This window comes from Colobus angolensis, unplaced genomic scaffold, assembly GCF_000951035.1.
Source record: "Colobus angolensis palliatus isolate OR3802 unplaced genomic scaffold, Cang.pa_1.0 Scaffold91, whole genome shotgun sequence".
NCBI lineage: Eukaryota > Metazoa > Chordata > Mammalia > Primates > Cercopithecidae > Colobus > Colobus angolensis.
Genome location: NW_012123043.1, coordinates 834,176 through 857,168, shown reverse-complemented (window position 1 = coordinate 857,168; position 22,993 = coordinate 834,176). Strand labels below are relative to the sequence as shown.

Here is a 22,993-nt window from a genome sequence, read left to right as displayed (position 1 = left end):
AGAACGCAACAACTTCATGGAAGTCTTTTGATAACTCAAGGGATTCACTGCAGTTGTCTTTGTTAATAATGTCATCATTCTGATTTTAAAAATTGCATCAATTTAGTGGTACTTACAGCTGTAACAATACATTTAAACAAATATGCCTAAAAACAAGTATACTTTTTTGAAATAAAAATTCATAACTAGCCCCACTGTCTTGTGACTAAAATTATTACAAAATGGGCCATTCTTCATGATGGTATATTTGGAATATAATTCTGATGTGTAAGGTATATCCACTCACTCTACCACCAGTCTGGTAGGTTTCATCCTGCTAAGATCTTTCAGACTCACATTTTCAGGTATAGTAACCTTCATTTATTATGTGAAGATAACACGCAACATAAATCGTCTGTAACATTCTTAGCAGCCCATTACAATGACAGGAATTGAATCTGTCATGTAAATTTTAGACTCTAAAGCAAGCTTGTCCAACCCACAGCCCATGAGTCACATGTGGCCCAGAATGGCTTTTCATGCAGTCCAATACAAATTTGTAAACTTTTAAAAAACATTATGAGATTTTTTTTGCGATTTTTTTTCTTTAGCTCATCAGCTATTATTAGTCTTAGCAAATTTTATGTGTGGCCCAAGACAATTCTTCTTCTTCCAGTGTGGCCCAGGGAAGCCAAAAGATTGGATACCCTTGCTGTAAAGATTCAAACAGTAAGATTAATATTTTTTTTTTTTTTTTTACCTTTTAGAAAACTTTTCTCATTCAAAAACAGAAAATGATGTCCTGAAGAGAACATGAAGATGTGCCTCATTCAAAAACAGAAAATGATGTCCTGAAGAGAACATGAAGATGTGCCTCATTCAAAAACAGAAAATGATGTCCTGAAGAGAACATGAAGATGTGCCTTAGTTTAATGCATGTTGATAAAACTACTTTTTAGGATTCATGTAATCTCTGTTATCATCCTTGTCTATTCCAATTCTTACGCTTCTCCAAAATGACAAAGTTATGAAAATGTGTAAGAACTGTTTCTGTACATTAAGTAAAATAAAAAATGGAAAACTTTAGGGGAAAATCATAGAAACTCAGACATTTTACTGTATTCATTTTTATTTTTATATTTTTGTTTATATTAGGATATTGTACAATTTTCAAAGCTAATAACAGAAATTCTTTTTGTATGTATATTTAAAGCATAACAAAATTAAAGTATTTCACAAAAGATGTCCATATTACAGTACTATTGAAATATGAGGCACAGGGTAAGTATGCATTTGTGGGTTAAAAACATAATACATTCATTTTAAAGAATAAACATTTAATGTGAATAACATTTTGGTTAAAATAAATATCATAGTAAATGTTAACAGCAACACCTGAAATATATGGATACAAGAAAGGTGTTTTGTAATAGATACTATGCTGAATGGTAAAGCATTCATGAAATGGCTATAATATCTTACTAAATTTACAATCATTGCACATTGTTGAGCACTTTATTTATATAGAGATACCCTTCATCCACCATTCCTAAACCTTACCACACAAAATAAAGTTACTCCATATTTTCACCTGGGTAACTGGTACCAATGTCTAAATAAGGTTTAGAATAGATACAGCTTTCATTTTACTGCTCCTCAAATCAATTCAAAAGTTTAACTTAACCAATATAAAATTTACTTACGAACACATATAAAGAACATTTTATAGGTGACTATATAAATTAGAGCTTCAAATCATCTTCATAATTCTTTGAAATTATTCCATTCAAAATTAAAATTTGATTTTTACACAGTGGTTTCTTCAGGAAAAATATGAACATTTAAATTTAAAAAGATACAATATTCGAAGCAAAAAGTTTCCACATGTAGAAATAATGAATTTCCCTGATCATTAAATTCTTCCCAGCTATTTCCTTCTAGCAGATACATTCACTGAGAAGAAAAGCTTAAATCTTAGTCACTATGAGGGGTCAAGCTAATCAATTTTAGGTCCATGTATTCTTAAAGATTGCAAGAAAAAAAAGAGACTACCTGTTCCAACCAGAGAACATTTCATCCCAATTATATTACATTAAAATGAACATGACAGTAATGGTCAATAAGAATAATTCTTCTCATACTTCTAGGAATATATCTATGGATGCTCAGTATAAATGTTAAAAGTCACTAAGAGTGTGAGAAAAACAATGCATCTAGCCCTCAGGAAAGAAACAAACAACAGATTGCCTTTACCTATTCCAAAATAAAATTACCGTTCAGAAACCATACATAACTGATTAGATTTCAAAAAACAAGAGTTTAGACTTTTTGCCCTTTATACATTTTTTAAGTTTACAAAACTTGAAAGCATTCAAATGAGTGTAAGAAAAACATGTATGAAAAACAAAACCAGCAGTTACATCGGCTAAAGGGAAGTGTTCTTTGAACATGAGGTTTTCGCGTTGGCAGGATAATTCATCCAAGGTTGTAAGGTGGCACAGAGTCCTTTAACAGTGACTTCCTCTTGGCCTTTAGGCTTCACAATTCTGTGAGAAACTGGTCGCCACTAATACGAAAACATTCAGGGAAAACACATCTGCACAATAGCATTTACGAAATTCTGCCCATTTCCTTAAGCTACACGAAGTGTTACCATCTCAGTCATCTTCATGAACAAATACAGTACTTTACTCAAAAGCTTCTCAATAGAAATGTTAATCTTATAACAATTCTGGCTGTAGTCATGGCCAGTTTCATTTTATTAAGCATATTCTAGAATTACAACCTTGTCAAATGAATTGTAACTGTATCAACATTCACAGGTACAGTATAACACACATCCTTTCTTCCTCTTTAACATGACCAAACACATGCATACAGGGTGGCCCAAATTTTAAAAAGTTAAAAAAAAAAATGTTTTCAATCCAGGAAAAGTGTTGGTATACCAAATGTCTTTTAAAAGGGTATTATACTCTCAGAAGGTATGAAACATTAATGGATAAAATGCACATACAATATAAATAAGAAAGTAACTTGAATAATAATATAAAAAAATTTCTGAAGGGGACCAATCAGAACTTCAATAAAACTTACGAATAAAAACTTAGGCTTATATTATAGTGTACAATTATGAGTGAAAATACACTTAAATTTATAGAGAAATTGAATTATAGTACTGCAAGGTTATTCAAAGAATATTTTTCAAATGTACAAACAATAATAAAAACACACAAAAAAAGCCTTGGGCAATGTGCAACTTTAAAAATTATTATCACACCAGCCAAACAAATCCTTAACCACTTTTTAAATGGATTCATTTATACCATTTCGATGCAAAGAGAATATCAAAAATATTAAAACAAAACAAAAAACTCTTCAGTGTCTGACTCACATTTTGTCCCCAAATCTTCACATTTAATAGTTGCATTTTGAATGTATAAGCTAAGAGTTTTAAATGTTTCTCAAATAGTTTGTGTCTACATTTATCATAAGAATCATATTTGAAAACTACTCTGCTAAGAACTAAAACTAGTACTTCAAACGTTTAAAAATAGAATCATCACAAAAGTTCACAATTGTGTTCATCTCAATGTCCATAAATTACTAAAAAAGAAACAAGTCACATGTTCAGATACTTTTTCTCAGGTTTGAGCCTATCCTGATGTGTGCCAAGCTGCACCTTAAATATTTGGCACTGACGGTCTATCTAAACACAATTTATCAGCAGAAAAGTGTAAGAAATTCTATAAACCTTTAGCCATTCAAAACCATCATGTTTCATTTTCTCTCCTAACATGCAATTCAATTATTCCAAAGTCATTTGGGGGTTGCAAGGAGGTGATTTAGGTGACTGGTACAAAATGAAGCTTATATGAAAACTGGTTAAGGATTCAAAGCACGCTAGCTCTGAAATATTAATCTTAACACCAGACATAAATGGGGAGGTATGACTTGCACAAAATACTTTCACTTTGGTTACACTCTTCATGATCTTGCATGTTTAGCTGCTTGCAGTGCACGCATGCATCCTCTTTGCTACGTCATAAACATAGGTGACGTCTGGTCGCTTCTCTGGATCTGGGTTAATGCACATATTAACTAACTGTCGGAGCTGTGAAGAAGGAAAAACGATAAAACCTGGTTAAGACAACCATTTTTGGTTAGCTTACTGAAAGGAAGAAATTATGAATAGCTTTAGACTTTACAAGGAAAGTACATTTTCTGACTAAACATTTACTGTACTAGAAATATATATAAGACCGCTGCCAATGATTTTACAATAAGTTAAACGTTCTATGAAGTTCATTGAATGGACGGTATTAATGTGAACCAAGAAGTATTTTCCACAATCAGAGGCTTTAAAATGGACTCTGTTTTTTTTTTTTTTTTCAGAGTTTAATCAGAAGATTGCAGTCACTGAGGACACTAGGCTTGTAACTATAAGTCTCCAAGTTAACTGTAAATGCACACATACATATTTAGTATGTATGTACTACATACATATAGTAGATTTGATCAACAATCTACTACAACAGACTTAATTGTAAGTTTAAATAGAAGGCAATTAGAGTAGACATATTTATAATGAACCATTTTGTACAAATACAGATCAAAAGTTTTATGTTAAATTTTGTATTAGAGAAAAAAACACTCCTTTAAACTAATTATAATAAATTATAAGGGAAGTTATAAGTATTATTCCAATCCTGAATTGTGTATAGAGTATTTAAATGTTGTCACTTTATAGATGAGAGTTGATGTTTACTATTTTATAGTATTTATATCATAGAATAAAAGCAGATTTCAATAAATTAAGAAAGTACCCTCCTATATGGTCCTCAATCCATCAGGTAGAAGAATACAGGATTTTATTCTCAATTCTAATTTCCATCAGTTTACAAAACTATGTGTTATAACATTGTATATGATCTTCCACAGACAATAAACTAAGAGGAAAAACTAGATTATTTTGCTTTGTAGGACTGTCTTTAGGAACGATTTAGACATTTTCAAAAATTTACATTAACTCTGGCCACAACATTAGCACTTCGTAAATTTTCAAATTAGCACAATTTCTTCATAGTTCTCCATTTCTACCATAAAATAACTTTCAACCAGAGGAAATACAAGTGGTGATTAAAAAGTGTGGGCTGAATATGTTGCTAGTGCTATGGAGAAGGCTAATGGCATTGAGAAATGTCATTCTGAAAGAGGAGGTGGATAAAAGAGTCTACCAGATGTAGGGTCAGGGTTTGGTAAAGAGTACAGTGAAATGGAAACCAGTCTTGTTGAAGGCACTGTGTAACCCTGTGCCCTTGGATAAGTCACTGTCTCTGGAGGTTCATTTCTTCATCTATTAAACAGCGAGGTTGGAGTGTATGACCTATAAGGGCTGTTCTAGTCCTAATCTCTTATATTTTATGATTCTAGCCGAATGAAATTTAATGAATTAATTTTAGCTACACTTGGAGATTCAACAATGTTTCATAGTAATGTTACACCCACTGGGAGAGCCTGAAGATTTTAGTTTATATTCCTTGCAAAAGAGCAGAGAACAGCATTAAAAACCCTTAAGGGGTACAGCAATACACAAGGCATTTTATTATGGTGATCTAAGAGAAATTTACATCAGAAAGTGACTGGCATTTTACCAGGTTACAAAAAAACAAACAAAAATAAATATATCCAGTCATACACAATGCAGAAGAAAGTGGAAAAAGCACTTATATAATGACACATATTTTAAAAGATAATGTGTTCTAATGGGTCATCTAGCTGTCAGATATTTTCTTCAGAGATAAAAACAAGAAAGAAAGCAGAAAAGAATGGCAGGAAAAGAAAACCGTGGTACAAAAAATTAATTATATTTAGCTAAAATACAAGTAGATGCATGCAGTAACAATTTTTTGACTTCCTAACACTGCCACATCCTTCAAGCTGGTTCAGAAACCTTACTTTTCCTGTGTAATAATTCAGAACAGGGTAGAACATCCACTGAGAATGAATGACTCGTCCTTAAGTTCTCCTGGCACAAGGAAAAACCAAGATTAGAGATATAATGATGCAACTTTAGTTGAAGAAGACAGTAATTCTCTAGTTCACCAAAGTAAAAAGACAAGAATTGGGAATAACAAGAAGGGAGAAAGACAAAGAATAAGGTAAATAGGTAGTGGGAGTGCCAGTGAGCAGTTGCTTCTTAACTGCTCCTTTAAGGATGGCCTTTCAAAGGGATGACAGGTCAATTGGAGACCTAGGGGTAGGCAGAGCAAAAGCACTGTGGAGTCTGTTTTTCCCTCCCCAACTTATTGATTGACTCTCCACCAAATACAAACTGTATTTTGTCATGAAGAGTTTTCCTTTTCCAGAAGAATCAACAGAGATATCACCATATAAAATCAGATATATGAAATATAGAACATGCATACTTTATTTATGAATCAAATAATCTGTTGATAACTTTTCAATTATTTGTTACATTTAAAAATTAATGAAATATAAAAAGAAAGAAAATCTATGAAATTAAAATATGCTTTGGGAATGCTCCCACTTACCCACTCCAGCCACATTTCTAGATGATCTACTCTGCAAGAGACACTATGCTGGTGGCACTGGATGGCACCGGATAAGACAAAGGACCTGTCCGCAAGGGAAGGCTTGCGGTCCAGGATGAGAAGTGAGAGAATGACTCATTTTCCTTTCTAACCACCTGACTCTTTCATTCTTTCTTTTTGCCCCTCTCTTCCATTTTCATCCTTTCATTCAATTGTTCATTCAATAGTTTCCAATGGAGTATTTATTATGTACCAGACACTTTGTTAGGTGGTAAAGATAAAGCAATAATGAAAAATATACAGCACAGGGCCTTAAACAGCTTATAATCTAGGGGAAGATAGAAGGAACAAAGAAACTAATGTGACTGTAGGAAATCATAGAAATAATTCTATTATAAACTACAAAGTGATAGGTATCTCAAGAGATATCTGTGAGATAAAGGTAAAAGATTAACTACAGCTGCCCAGAAGAGGAAAATAATTACCTTTCTCTTTTTCTAAAATCTGTTTAACTATGAGTTGTACTTTGTTCATGGAGGTATTGATATCCACACAGCTGACAGTATCTTTCTCCATTCCAAGTAATGCAACCCTCATCTTGGGTCACTTTCATGTTTATTTGATGTGAATCAATACAAATCTCTTTGATTATCTGGTTGTAATCTTCACTTTCATACCAATTTAATCTCTGTCTTCCAAGGACACAGCGTTTTCTTAAAATGCTGTGTCACATCAGAAATACAAGCACACGCTCCTGTCCTTCTGGGTCTCTCCCTCCCTTCCTCCAGTACGGTTGTGTTTGATTTGACTGGGACCATTTCCAATCCCCTTCATCCTGGTCAGTCCTATCCTTTTGGATTTACATCATTCAGTTCCGGCCTAGACCTTAACTTCTGTGACGTTTTCTTCCTAGTTTCTTTTGTAGGTTTATCTTCCTTTGAAAAATCTACCAAATGTTGGTATGCCCTGAATATTTTCCTTTTCTTAGCTCTTTTCCCGTTTCACTCTTCCTTCTTATCTTCAACAACTGCACTTACTCCCACACCTTCAATAACCACCAACACGCTGAGGAACACAGATATCTGTCTCCACCCTAGACCTCTTTGCAGGCTCTGTTCCCACACCTCCAACTGCCTTCTGAGTACAGTTGCACGTAAATATTCACATTAAACATGTTGAAAACTGAAATCTTAGTATTTTTTTCTCCCCTAACCAGCTCTTCCTAACAGCACCTCCAACTTCTTAAGTCAAAAATTTGGAATTCATACCAAACATCTCATCATATTTCCTTCCTACCTGCCTAACCGTCAGCAGCCAGTCCTATTGGTCCCAGGCTCCTTAAATCTTGTGTTTGTTTTTGCCACACCATCTCCACTGCCACACTCTTGGAACAGTCTTCCAACTGACGGCTTTGCTTTTGGTTGTCTTCCAATTTCCCTATCACTGCCTAACTAGCCATGTGATGCTTCAACTTTAAGCATTTCAATGGCTCCCCATACCTCTTAGAAAAGCTAAGGCCCTTAGCATGGCATAATATGAGCCACTAAAATCAGTCTCCTGCTTCCCTTTCCAGGCTCCCATTTAGCCGCAAATTCCTCCTCCCTTCCCCCACCCCACCTTATTTTCTAACCATAATAAAGCACTTGTAGTTCTGTGCTTGCCAAACTGCTTCATGCCCCTACATCTTTGTGTATGCTGCTCCTCTGCTTATAACACCTCCTTCAAATCCCCTAACTCTCTCACCTGTCTGCCTGACCCATGCATCTTCTCGCTGAGTATCTCTTCTCTAAAGTCCTTCCTCATTACTGTATTTGCTATGTGGAACTTACTCTATTCTACTTGGCCCCCAGTGTACCCTTCACATACTCGTATTAAGGTCCTTATAACACTTCATTGCACTTCATTAAATGTCTGTTTTCTTCTAGTAAACTGCAAGATCTAGAGGATGGATACTGGATGAACAGTAAGTACTCACTGGCTTGCCGAATGAATGAAAGAATGAATAGGTAACTTCTGGCTGAGGAAAAAAGAAAAGGTTTTGTGGAGGTGGCATCTGAGCTGAGGTTTGAAGCAAGACCATAATCTTAATATATATGGAGAGAATTCTAAGCAGAGGTAACAGAATGAACCTTGATTCTTGGCCAAAGAAAGTATGATGTGTGTGAAAGCATGGCAAGTACTTCTGCATGAATGAGGAGCAACAGAGATGAAATGATAAGCTGAGGTCAAAGAAAAGACTTAAGAATTTCAAATCTATTCACATAGACAATGGGAAATCAGTATTTAAGGCAAGAGGGAGAGATCATTAGAGTTGTGCTTCAGCACATATTTTCTTGGTATAAAGACAGGCAAAAAGAGAACAATGCCAGCAGAATGCTCAATTAAGTTCCTCTAAGATTTCAGGCAAGAAATAGCATTCATCAAAAGTATTCACCAGGGTATCTGAAATGAGATAACAGAAGTGGTAACGCTAAAAGAGGTGTGGCCTGGAGAGGGCAAGAAGGACACTTTGAGGTTTTGAAGTCATCACATTTGAGATACTGACACACTGGGATTTGGGCAGAAATATGAATTCCTGAATTTTGGGTTTAATTCTGCATTCATATCGAGATAACTGAATCGTATACATTAAATAACTTCTGTGACTCTACCAGATCTAGATTATGAAGATAAAGGAGATAGCTCAAGTAAAAAGTTGTTAACCTACATTAAACAATCATTTTTAATTGTATGGTTCTCTTCAATACTCATGTGTTGATTTAGTCTTGCTTAATGGTAGGTATCATTCTGTATTATACCATATTTATATAGAACTTATCATTTTACAAAATCTTCCATATAATTTTAACAGCTATTTTTAAAGCACTGTAATCTCCCACAACAGTCTCATTTTATAGATGAAAAATCCAAGAATGAATTAAAAAATTAACTGTGGAACTTGAGTTGGAACCCAAGGTATTTGATTTTTTTCATGCAGGTCTTTTGCCACTTGCCATTGTTGACAGCTTGTTTACTTTTACTTTTACTTACTTGGTCTTTTGGTTTGAATTTCTCATGATGCTTAATGCAGCTATATATACATGATGATTATTAGTAACATTAATTTCAAATCATTTCCATTATAAAAGGATGCCACTTGACTTAAGGTATCATCTGAGTTCCAGTCAGGAGACATGAGTGACTAGATATTAACAGGTCATCACAGAATGGAGAAAGTAACACAGTTTATTCCACTCAGAGATTGGTTTGACTTTTATTCAGTGAACACAGAGGTAAGATGGCTCAAATTTCACTAAGGGTGTCCACCTGACATGTTGTTTGTTTTCCCTTAAGCAAATCAGCAGAGTAGAATCCAGGTTCTTGTCAAAGAGTATATAACCTTAAATAGTGTGCCATGTAATGGGTCCTATCAAATTCTTCTTGACAATTAAAATTTAGGGAATACTCTGTAATGAATAAAAGTCATCTTTACAACTTTGGATAATCTAAGTTCTATCCTTTAATTAAATTAGACCAGCAGAAAGCTACATCCTGGGAGCACATTTGTTTATCCTGCTGACAAAGTGCCTTTCCAAAACTGTGCTTTGATACTTGCTTTTGGATTTTATCAAACATCACTTAGGTATTTGCTGCAATGTACTAAGCAGTGTCTTCAACATTACTCACAGATCTTCATATGAGATATTTATACCGTAACTTAGTAGGAGAAAACTTTGTCTTCTGTGAGGTACTATTAATAGTATATTTCCCCCTTATAAGCAGAAACTAACTTGCTTACTGTGTTTCCGTTTGTGCCATGAGATAAAGGAAGCAATAACTAAATGAGAACCTCAATCACAGCAAGTCTGTTGGTCATAACAGGTACACATTTACATTCCCTTCTATCCCTGGCTCTGAATTTTACTTAAATATCCTTTTTAACAACAGGTAAGTCAAGTCCATTGCAATAAATTATCTCAAATATTTTTAAAGAAAAGTGGATTGTAAATTACATAATAGGAGATATATATAGGCTGAATTCTGAATTTGATGTAATTTTCCTTGGTATTTATGAGATAATGATTTGTTGTTCTAAAGATATACTTAAATAGACCTGTTACTCTAGTTGGGGGAAAATAAGTTGCAAAAGCCTTTTGGTATCATAAGGGGAAAAATCACAAGTAACCTACTTTTATGTTATAAACAACCACAGACTAAGTTTCATGCCTTTAATGTTAATAATTTGGTTTAAAAATGTGAATTCATATGGATCCATGAATAGTCTCCTATAAGACTAAATAACACTTATAAACAAGGTCACATCTCACCCCTTCTTCTTTTAATGAATACAAAATTATAATACCACTTGAAGATGGTAGAGTTATTTGTGCCCCTGTCATCATGAATAGGAGGATAAAATAGTCACCTGTGTATTATAAACCAGGAATTGTATTAAGAACTAGGATTTAAAATTTATTAATTAGAAGAAGAGAAAAACCCATTTTTACGACGTTAAATATACGTGATAGTTTGACTCGTGGTTACTAAGGGGTCACTTTTTGCAGCTAGGGAACATATCTGGGGTTATAGTACTTAGACTTAGATATTCCACAGAATTATTAGTTTTTCTAAGACTCCAATGGAAAACTGAAAATACAGTCCCCTGAACATTTTCAGATCAAAAGATATCTCCTTATGCTCTTTGAGATAACTCTAGGGTTTCAACTAAATGCTAGTTCCAGTGCTCAAGTAAAGAAAAACTATTTCCTAAAAGCTAATATTTAATATTTATGAACCATTCTATGCATTTTACATGATTTAATTTACTCAACCTTCATAAAAACTCTATGGGGTGGACACTACTGGTATGTACAATTTTACAGAGTAGTAACATTCCTAAGGCCACAAAGGCATAAGAGGCAAAGCCTAGATTTGAACCAAAGCAGTCTAGCTCCAGCGCCCAAGCTTTTATATATAGTACTATATTATACTGCTGGGGAAAATTCTAACTTGATCTGCAGGGCCTCTCACGGCCACCTCTGCACAAAGGTGGGGTGACCTTCCACACAGTCAAAGATAGATTGTTGGGCTATTAGATTTTCAAAAGAATGTTAGCTCTAACACCAGTTCCTCGGGTTTCTAAAATTAATGGATCTGCCTTCACATTTCATAGGCCAATTCTGATCAAAAAACAAACCAAAAAATTTTCTCTCGAGTTCTGCAAAACTCCCAATAAGATACAGGCCTATTTTATCTGTGAGAGATATATTTAAATGATGACACCAAAATATTCAGATATTATGACTAGAGGGATAATTTTAATGTTATTTCTAATCTGACTCATGAAAATGTCAGTAAACTCTCTCCAAATGAAATATACTTGATTTTTGTCACAGAACAATGTCTTTACTCTGGATTTTAAACTTACATAGTGACCTGATGAACATAAGAAATGCCTCTAAGTTTCTTTTTTTTTTTCAGATGTCAAATAATCAAAATGAGACAAACATCTTAGACATCTCCCTCAGTGTTTATTTTACATTTTTAAAAAGTTTCTGTTAACCTCTGGAAGGAATAAAGTTATTTTTAAAACTTTTAACATTTATCCAATACTGTGCAACGATTCTAAGTACTACATTATTAACCATGTTCAAGGAAAATGTGATCAGATAATAACATTAAGAATTTCCTATCTATTCCTTCACGTCAGGTTTCAATTTCTAACAATATTAGTCAATCACTTGTTCAAAACATTTCTTGTCCTTGAATTGAGGGAGTTAGTTTTCCATTTATTGCTTTAAATTTTAGAAATAATTCCAATATCAGTAGATATTACAACATTAATAAGAATAAATACAACTAAGTAAGCATTTCATGGTTAATGTTATCTCAGAAAATTTAGTTTGCATCACTTTCTACTTGTTTGTAAAAAATGTCCACTTCGTTGCTTTTATAAAAATTGTTTTATATAATATGTTAAAAATAAGGTAAAAGTAAAGGTCTGAATATACAAAAGCCTTTGCAAAATCAGAGAAAACTGTTTAATTCAGATGCTTCACAAAAATTTAAAAAGCAACACAGAAATGCTTAAATGAAACAAAGTATATAAAGTAAAAAAAAAAAAAAAGGATTTTCTACAACATTCCTAAGGGATTATAGGTCATTAACCATAAGGAAATTAATGAATGTTCTCAATAAAGTAGAGAAAATACTAATATATTTTGATCTATATATTTCTAAAGAGATATCAAAGCAAATAGGTTGATATCAGAAATATTAAAAAGAAGACAGTGTTAACAGTCATTGTTGTCAGGGTGATAACCCAATTACAGATCAAGTTCAGGCACGTACAGGTAATAACAATAGGGCTCTTTGTGCATTGTAGCTTTAGGTCACTAACACAATTCTCAACAGAATAATGAAGACTAGTGCTATTGGTACTGTTTCTTTTTCACCCCCATCTTAATCCCTCTGAGACCAATTATGTTATGTCAGCCTCCCGGATATACCCAATTTCCATCTACCCAAGGACACATTTTAGCACCCCAAAGTGGGTCTAATACATTAAAGTACACTATATTTTGGAGCTTTAGATATTTATACAAAATGATTAGGCGTATCCAACTTGTACACCAAAGTGTCACTAGTGATTGACTTGGGGGTAAAGGGAAAGGGAAAAGAAAGTAATCTTACGCAGATATAAGGTAATGTAATGTCTACATTTCACAGCTGAAGATCATTCAGTGTCTTCTGAAAACCGTGAAAGTCTTACAGAAGTTACATGATTTTGTAGGATCCCACAGGACATGTGAAATATAGGACACCGTTTTGGATTCATGTCTTCAAGGAGCAAGTCCCCAGTGTCACTTCAGAAGCATAGGTGAACAAAGGGACTGCTTAACTATATTTTTTAAACAAAAATAGAACATTCAAAGCTTAAAGATCTAATCTTATATGGCAACTTTCAGCAAGGTGGCCAACTGATATTGTAAGTGATGAGAATATTAAATTTACTGAAACAATTTATAGGAAAGAAAATTGAATGTTATTAACAGTGTTTGAGATAACACTGTTAATTTTAATAAATAATGGCTCAATTATATATTATTGATTTTATTATATATCTTTCTCTACATTTTAAAGTAAAATATTCTTACCTTAGAATTTGATTACATGGTTGCAGAGACTGCAGAAATATTTGTACAGAATTACCTTCAGACATCATTTGTGCCATATAAAATAATGTCCTTCTTTTAAATAATCTTGGGAAAATGTATTAGAAAAAAATCCTCTAACACCAACTTAAACAACCTTGATTAATTTCCAGTAACAACTCCAGAAAATTTGCATAGATCTATTAACATTTGTAAATCTAGCAATTACAAACCAAAAATATCTGGACTGCTCAGATGATTAAAAAAGTTTTATAAACTTAATTTAACTTCAAAAATGCAAAAATAATCTCTACCTGACAGTTTCATCTTGTTTTTTTTTTTTCTTATTTACATAAAGCAGTTCTTTTCATGAACCAAAACAAAGGTCATTTTTGTTACTGACTTAACTCCCTTAAAAAACTTCTTTAAATATATTCTAAATTTAAAAATAAACAAAAATTATTTATAAATATTGGGTTTGAAATCCAGTTATATTTTTAAAGCTTTCATTTAGTGATTTCCTTTCCTTAACAGTAGACATTTGAAAACAAAGTATTAGTAAAATTATGACAAACTGTAACTTTTTTGTTCAATATATTATGGATCAACATATTTGCTATCTTGAGATACATGCTTGGTTTTTCATACTCAAATATATAGAAATAATTCCTACCCTTCTGCCATTTCCTCATTCTTTCCTTTCAATGTCACATTGCCCCTGAGTTACCATGAGCCAGAAGAGTGTTCTAAGCAAATGCCTCATCGTGCCTCTGCCCTCCAAAGCTATGCCTCTAGGGAAGGAGATTCCAGATGAAAATGGTGAGTGAAAGGATTAAGAACAGAGAGGAGAAAAACAAAGAATTAGTAAGTCTAAGAGTAAAACTCATGAAACGCTCATTCATAAAACACCTGAGTTTACTTTGGGCTCTGTGTTCCTGTAACACAAACAGGGGGATGCCATGCCGCACGCACGGGCACCATCGCGACGTCCAATGTTTGCTCTAAACATTGTCTAGGTCTCTACTTACTAATACGTAAGATGGGAATGATGCCATTGCCCTTAACAGGAAAATTCATAATTGCGTTAAAGAAAACATGATTTCAAAAGTTGAAAAAAATTCAGTATTATAACGTTATATTCTCCAATAACCTGTAAATATCTGAAATCAGTTTAGTTCAATTAAAAATTTACTATTTTTGCTATTCATACATAATCAACCATAGGAAAAAAAACCTGTACTTTTTAATCCCTGTGTTCATTTTAAATACTCCAGAAAATCAACACTTTTCTTGTTTCAACAATATAGGAAATGATGCCAGAAATTCTTAAACATTTGAATGAAGCAGCAGGAAAGATATCAGGCTGCACTGCTAACCTATTCCAGGAGAAGCCAGAAAGAACCCTCCCCTGCTGCCTTCCATTTCTCTATCTTAAAAAAAAAAAAAAAAAAAAGAGGAGAGGGACACTGTCCACCCAAGAAAGAAAGTCAAAAATAATAGGAGATAAAACCAAAATATATTTATTAGCATTTACGAGGTAAAAGTTTATGATTCATTCATTCTCTATTAGTTATTTGATTGAATGTGACCTTTCAGGTTGATATTTTATGGGATAATTTTTTTGAGTAGGCTCATTACTTGATTTTTTAAAAAATAGTTTTCTATCTGTGAGCTGGAGGTATAAAGTCACAAAATGAATAGAAATTTAATGTAAAACAAAAGAGACACTAAGTAATGTGGAAACTGATCACTGGGTTAATAATTCCGATTCCAAAATCACATTTTGTTGGTTTCTTCACCTACAAAAAGCATTAATGAGACTTACTAAACTATCAAGTTTTTGAAAATGTAATCAGAATATAATCACAATAACCACAAATATTGTATCCTTCAACAGTCTTTTCTTATTTATAATACATTTAAAATTACTACTAAATAAACATCTGCCATAACCACTAGTTCAGATCAGCAAGCATTGTTGTACTAACAGTCTAATTATTAAAAACATTTTAACTATCTTTCCAATGTTTGACAGGTGCTTAAATTTCCTTTTCACTCAAAGCATTATTTTTAGTATTCAATTTATCTCTATTCAATTTTCTTCAATGAAGGGCACCCTTTATCCTTCCTTCTCATTTCCATTTCTTAAACTTTCATCTGTAAACCCCGTACTCAACTTACAGAACTTTCTTCCAAATCTATCTCCTCAAACCTAACATGAAAAGAAATGTTACGCCTTTTTTTTTTGAGACGGAGTCTCACTCTGTTGCCCAGGCTGGACTGCAGTGGCTTGGTCTCGGCTCACTGCAAGCTCCACCTCCCAGGTTCATGCCATTCTCCTGCCTCAGTCTCCCGTGTAGCTGGGACTACAGGCGACTGCCACCACACCCGGCTAATTTTTTGCATTTTTAGTAGAGATGGGATTTCACCGTGTTAGCCAGGATGGTCTTGATCTGACCTCGTGATCCGCCCGCCTCGGCCTCCCAAAGCGCTGGGATTACAGATGCGAGCCACTGCACCCAGTCCAGAAATGTTATGCTAAAGCAACCACTGAGATACCACTGTGTCAACCTTTCTTATGACTTCTCTATTTAAACTAGGAATTTTTAATAACAAATAAAAAGTATTGAAAGAAATGAAGTATACATTTTGTTTGATATTAATGCTGACATTTTAACAGTATCAGTTAAATTTCTAAATAATTAACAATATAGCTATTTACCATTGTTTTTCAGTTTCATGAGACAAGTTCGTGAACAAATAGATAATTTTGATGACTATTCCAATGTCTCTCAAAGGAATTAAGTACTGAAATTGAAGGAAAACAGCATATTTATCTTATTTTCCAGTAAATGGACACCCAGCATTATAGAGAAAATGGTGCTTATGTAAAATAGGAAGTAATATCAATAAAAGAAAACTATCCACGTCCTCTGACCTATCTTGTGAGTAATTTTCTGCCTTACTCTACAGAGAGTTCTTTGGAAAAGTTTCTCTCACTCATTCAATTGTCATTTATTAGTTCATCTTTTAATCTAACTCTGAGATTTCCATGCTCATTCCCTTAATCAATCAATCAATCAATCAATCAATTACTAAGGCTTTAAAAATGTGTCAGGTCCCAGGCCCTAGAGATACACAGATAAGCAGCAGAGTTACTGATCCTCAAGGGCAGGAGCTTGACAGTCTGCAGGGGGAGGCATCCATGCAAGGAAGCTACTACAACATGGCATAACTGCCAAGGGAGGAGGCATTGGAGAGAGAAGAAAGGAGGTCAGGGAAAACTATGCAGGAAAACTTTATGTCCAAACTGTGTTTGAAAGGAAAAGAATGAGTTTCTTTGGTAAAGAACAGGAAAAGAGGTATTTCAGAAAGAGGAAACATCATCTATAAAAGCATGAAAATTCAGGGAACTTCTAGTAGAACTTGCATTGATAAGAGTTAGAGAAAGAAGAAAAGAATATCCGATGATCAATAATTCTTGAGAGATGAGCCCAGGATAGTTTACGACGGGCCTTTTGAGTTACAATTCCTTATACATAAGTAAATGTTTGCTTCACTGTCACCAACAATACCAAGTTTCATTTAAACTAAGAGACATCTAAGGAAAGATATCTATCTTTTCAACCCAGGACTCGTGTTAAATATAGTAACTGCCCATTGATACATGGATGAGATCACTAGTAGAAAAGGAAAAAACACAAAATACCAAAAGAAATCAGAAATAAAAATATTTAAGCCATAAAATATAGATTCCCTAATATCATTCATGTGTAGCTGAAATAAACCAATCTAGAACCCTAATTATTAGTACATACTAAGACTAGCATAATTCAAAAGAAAAGATTTGACATACAGGCTTATTTTTCTAAAACTTCTCATTTTTTGTTTTAATGCTTAACTGTTATATATGTTTTAGAATATAAGATAGGAAATTAAAAGAAAAATTCCAAGCTTTTAAATTCTGGGTTCTTAAATAGAATGACTATATCTAAAAATAAATTGTGTAGGGTTCCTTAGGACTCCTATCAACTGAGGCTGATTGGCAGGTATAGCTAGTAATCTCATGAAATCTTCCCTTAAAATCTTGTTTGGGCAGTAACCTTAAAAATTTGGCAGTAGTTACATAAATTTGGTAAGCTCTCAAATACGTATTTGATAAGTTGATTTGCTTGATTTTTTATTTTTCAAATAGTTACACAGTCTGTTATCACTGTAGCTATAAAATTAACAAAATAAACTGTCTTTTAATTAAAAGTTCACTGTTGAAAAACTCTGTACTTCACTTTTTATTGGCTCCTGTATTTTGTCATAGTAACAAATTAAATGGTATTTTGGATTTTTTAAAAGATTTAAAAAGTCTACTTTATAAAAAAATTTGAGACATTATCGCACTACCAAATTTGGGATTTTGGGCTACCATGAATTCTGAATAATGAGTTCCTGCTTAAGGACAGAAAATATTTATTAGCAAATCTGCATTTCAAAGTTCTTGTTTTGAGAACTCTTCTACATAACTAAATAAAGTAACATTGTTATACAGTCTGCATATTTTTATATTCAATTCTTTAGTAAGAATTATTTTCCACATTTACCTAGAAACTACAGCTTTCTATTTCATCAGGAAATGACAACAGATTTTACCAATGTGAGGAATCACACTTTTTTGGAAAGTACACCATATAATGTGTTTTGCTTTATAGCTCTTTTCGAAACTGGTAACTATATAGAGTGAAGTAAAAAGTGGAATCTATTTTCCTTTCCCAACTCTAAGACCTTCTATCTGGGCCAGACTTTGATATTTGCCCCTTGGCTGAGAATCCGCATATCCAACTTCACACTTAGCTGCAGTGAAGTAGCCCTGCAGGCAGGCCGACTTCAACGAACCACTAGTGGTATCATCATTAAAATCCTGCTGAAGGTCACCATGGTAACCGCCTGCTGAGGCTTCACTGCTGCACTCGGCATCTCCTAATCAGCTACCATGTGAAATGCAAATTCAGACAGTCTGAAAATTAGTCAAGAAGAATAGGGGATGAGGATGCAGATATGTGAAATATTCATGCGCTTCATGGAAAAAAGAAGACAGCATGAATGACACAACAAAGAAAGGCCCCTGACATTCTTGCTATCATTTTGCATTATTGTTCACACCCTACTGTATTTCCAGGCCTATAGTTCTGAAGTTGGTTTTGTGAAATGCCATATTTATAGTCTATACCCAAAATAGTAATTAAAAATGGCTAACATAATAGTATTAACATCAAATAAAGATAATACTTTTAAATCATCATCACTGCTGTGTAACAGTTTATTCTAATTACCTGAATACGAATGTTATGGAGAAAAAAACAGGCATCACCGATTATCAGTATCAAAACTACCAGAAGAAAAAGTGCCTATTATATTATAGGAACACAAATGCTTTACATGTGGTGAAAATTCTTTAGAGATATTTATTATTCAAGTTACACGAACTCAAATTTCCTTACATAATACTAAGACCCAATGCTATTCGTTTCACAATAGGAAGACTGACATGATTACCTAATAAGTGAACATTATAATTGTTTTATATTTTTTCTTTTCTCATTTTCCTGAGGCAAAAAATCTGTTGCTCGTGAGAAGGTGCAATGTCCTAACTCAAGACACTATTTTCTCTGGGTAGGTCCCTGATGAGTATTTCATAAAGTGCTAATATGAAACATTTTAGTTGACCTGAGATACTGCTATTCTGCATATATCCTCCTTAAATATTGGTAAAATCATGCTACGTTAGGCTAAAATGGGAGATGTTTTGTTCAATGAAAGACTGGACACTGGGTAGAGCCAAAACAACTCACTTCAATGGGCTACCAAAGCAAGCAAGCATTCAGACTCAGATCTTAATAAGGTAGCCTTCTAAGATTTTCAGCCACAGCTAACACACTTTTTAAACATGTCTACAATGATAACCTCGAAACATTTCCCCAGTAGAATCTGGGTATAGCAGTGAGGTGATGATAGGACAGGTATTGTCAAAGGAGGGAAGATAAAGCTTAAAGAATAAGGGTCAGAGATACGTAGTTAAGAGATGCATGTTTTGAGCTTTGGAAAACATGGATGAAAGGGGAGTTCTGCCAAAATAGAAAATTACAAATGTGTGCTGGTCTAGGACTGTGAGAATAAGGAGTTAGTCCTGTTATGAAGGGCCATCAGACATGATGATTAACTAGAGCCTAGGTATGAGCATTAATTCTGCCCTTTGCACTATTCAGTACACTGTAGAGTCAGCTACTATTCTTATCACACCTAGAAAGTGGCCAATTTTACACCACATGCTGTGTTGTGGTCTACTACACATCATGAATTGCAGAGTCAACTCTTTAGACAGCAAGTCTCCAAGAAAATGAAAACAGAATAAAATGTGCTAGTTCTGCTACGTATACCATTCATTTTCATTTCTGGATAAAGTAAAATTTCTTAATAAAATAAAAATGTTAGCAAAATGGACAACAGACGAACATGTGGACTGAAAATGACTTACTTCTTCTGAATAGTGATCTGAAGGAAGAGGTGGGTAGTCACACTGTTCTATCTTCTTACACAGTGAGTATAAATTCATTTTGTCACCATAGAAAGGACTCTGTAACGCAGCCATCTGTAAAATGCTCCCAATGAAACTGATATAGTTACATGGTAACTTAAAAGGTGATTTCATCAAGTATATTATACAGGAGTAGAAAATAATTACAAATATTTTAAAATAAAGTTATCTGGGTATTTTGATTTTTATGAATATCCCAGGCTGAGGAAATTTATTAAGAGTTAAAAATCTTTCTGCACCTTTTGTTTTTTTTCTGACATTTAAAATGCCCTAAAATAGAGAATGAGTTAACATATTTCTTTATACAAATGCAACATAAAACAATATTAAGAAAAATAACACAATTTAAAAACTCTTTGTACCTATAATGACATAAAAACAACTACTGTATCTTACAACAAAACAGTCATGGCAAGGTACAGCTCAATCATAGAACAAACATGAAACTGAAGTTAAAGCTGAAATATAATCTAGCACAGGGAAGAGAATGCAGAGCATTTTGTCTTGCATAATAGTTTCTAAAGATAAAGGTTATTCTGAGAAAAAACAGTCTTCGCAATTTAAATGCAATAACAGATCCCCAAATAGTTTACAATGAATTAGAACTCTCTTCCTTTGATAATGTCTCAAAAACATTAAATATGCTCAAAAGCTCTACGAGTCACAGCTGTAATTCAAGGCTTCCAAATGAGATTTTTATGCAGAAAAACGTGACCCAAAGGATGAACAACTTTAAAAAAGACATTATTGAATTTAAATTTATTTTAAGACAAGGTTCTAACTTGACATTTAAAGTGCAAGCAAGTACTGCAGTAAGCAGGGTTACAAACTAAAAATTCAATTTAAAATGTTCGCATCCTGTTCAAAACCTTCTAAATCTTTGAACCGCAGCAGCAAGAATACAACACGGAGTGCCAGGCTGCCCCAAAGTCAGTCACCCTTTTCTACATGTGCTAATAAGTTTGATTTTGGAAGGACAATGTGTACATTCCCCAGACAGGCAGAGTGTGTGTGAAACACGCTAGTCCATGCTGTGCTACTCAGTGAGCGTCAGTGGGGACAGGACAAGCTGAAAATGGCTCTCATCTGTCTTCTGTGCTCCAGACAGAGCTTTAACTCCTTCAGAGCCTTGATGAGAAGGGGATGGGATTGGAAATCAAAACTGGAAAGTAGCTCAACACATTTTCATCTTGCCTATGTTTTACATAAAACGTGAACACAACTATATAGAAGTACCTTAGGAAGAGTTGTTTCACATGACGAGAAAAAAGTTAAAAAATCTGAATGCCCCAATCTTATAAAACGCTCTGAGAGGAAATTTCTAAAAGAACTACAATAATAATAATAATAATAATAATAGTTTTTGTTTTAAATGCAAGGGCACTTTAAGATAAATGTTACCTTAAAAATACACTGTATACATAAACTATAGTCTCTCTGTGTTTGCAAAACCTTAAGTAAATGTACATATATTCATTATCATATTCTAGGCGTTCATTATAGTCCTTTTCCTCAGTACTGCAGAGTGTTAAAAAAAAAAAAGTCTGAATGTCCCCTAAGGAGTTAAACAGGAATAGTATATTTTCATGCATCTCCTGCTTTGACAGATGAAAAATGTCAACTGTCCTGTTTTTATTTTCAAGCTTTTGCACTATTCATCTGGTTCATTAGTGCATCTCGATGCTGCCCCTGACAGCTGCTCGCCCTCTCCTCCCAGCAGCTGAATTTTTCAGGCTAATTTGATCCTCCACACTGAGACGATCGCTAGAATGATTGACTTACTCCCTGACCTCCAGGGTCTGACTTTCCTGATTAGTATTCTGGGGGTGTCGGAGGGACGAAAGCCCACTGTCTGTCTTCGGGGCTGGTGGCAGCTCTCTTTTTTTTTGAACTGTAAGCCACCAACCTACAACCCTGTAAGGATGCAATTGCTGCGCTGAACAATAAAGGAAATGTGTAAAACCTACTTTTCCATGTAAAGGTCCATGTAGCAAAAGCACAGCATCTTGATTTTAATTAGTAAAGTCTACTTTGTTGCATATCAATTAAAACTGTACTGCTAGTTTTTTTTTTTTTTTTTTGAGGTTTCAGGAATATTTGAAAGTCTAATTTTCTGAGTTTAAAATACATTTTCAAAAAAGGCTTCCTACGTCTTCATTGTTAATAGTAATTTTTTAGTGCGTACAATACAAAATACGTGATGTTATGACCAATTTTTAAAAGCCAAACTGTTAGGTATTTCTATTAACAATACATTGAAACATAACTGAAAGGAGACAGAACATAAAGTTAAATTAAAGCTTTAGAAAAATTCTAGTTCTTCTAAAAGATTTGCATGGAGAAATCAAGAAAATGCATTGAGATGAAAACTAACGTCAGCATGATAGATACTTTAACTCAAAATCATCCACAATACATGTAACTCATGGATGTAGGAATGTCCAAAGATGTTATTTTTATTTCTGTGGCATTTTAAGTCCGCCTAAAAATGGGACACCATCTCTCAAAGGCAAATTCAAAATGTGATAAATTATTTCAGTTTTGACATGAGTCTGCTAGACCTAAAATAATTATGCAAACTTCCTCTAAAATTCAACAGAATTTTTCTTTTTATGGCTAAATTTAATCTAGTTATTGGAAACCAATTTGCTGTTTACTTTTAGGGATTTGAAGAGAAAATGTTGCTTTGATAATATTAGACTATGGCCTAAAGGAATCTAAGGTTAACTAAACAGACAATATTT

General features: G+C 33.7%; 1 protein-coding gene across 1 annotated transcript in view; it reads right to left on the bottom strand.

Moving 5' to 3' along the window:
* Positions 1 to 1,090: 1,090 nt before the first annotated feature.
* Positions 1,091 to 22,993, bottom strand: part of NEK7 (NIMA-related kinase 7) — a 99,682-nt gene continuing 77,779 nt past the window's right edge. Inside the window, exons 9-10 of the mRNA XM_011931691.1 lie at positions 20,190 to 20,303; positions 1,091 to 4,090 (exon numbers count right to left, since the gene is read on the bottom strand). Of these exons, the coding sequence (XP_011787081.1) occupies positions 3,980 to 4,090; positions 20,190 to 20,303 (225 nt within the window). The 3' untranslated portion in view covers positions 1,091 to 3,979. The remainder of the gene's footprint in view (positions 4,091 to 20,189; positions 20,304 to 22,993) is intronic.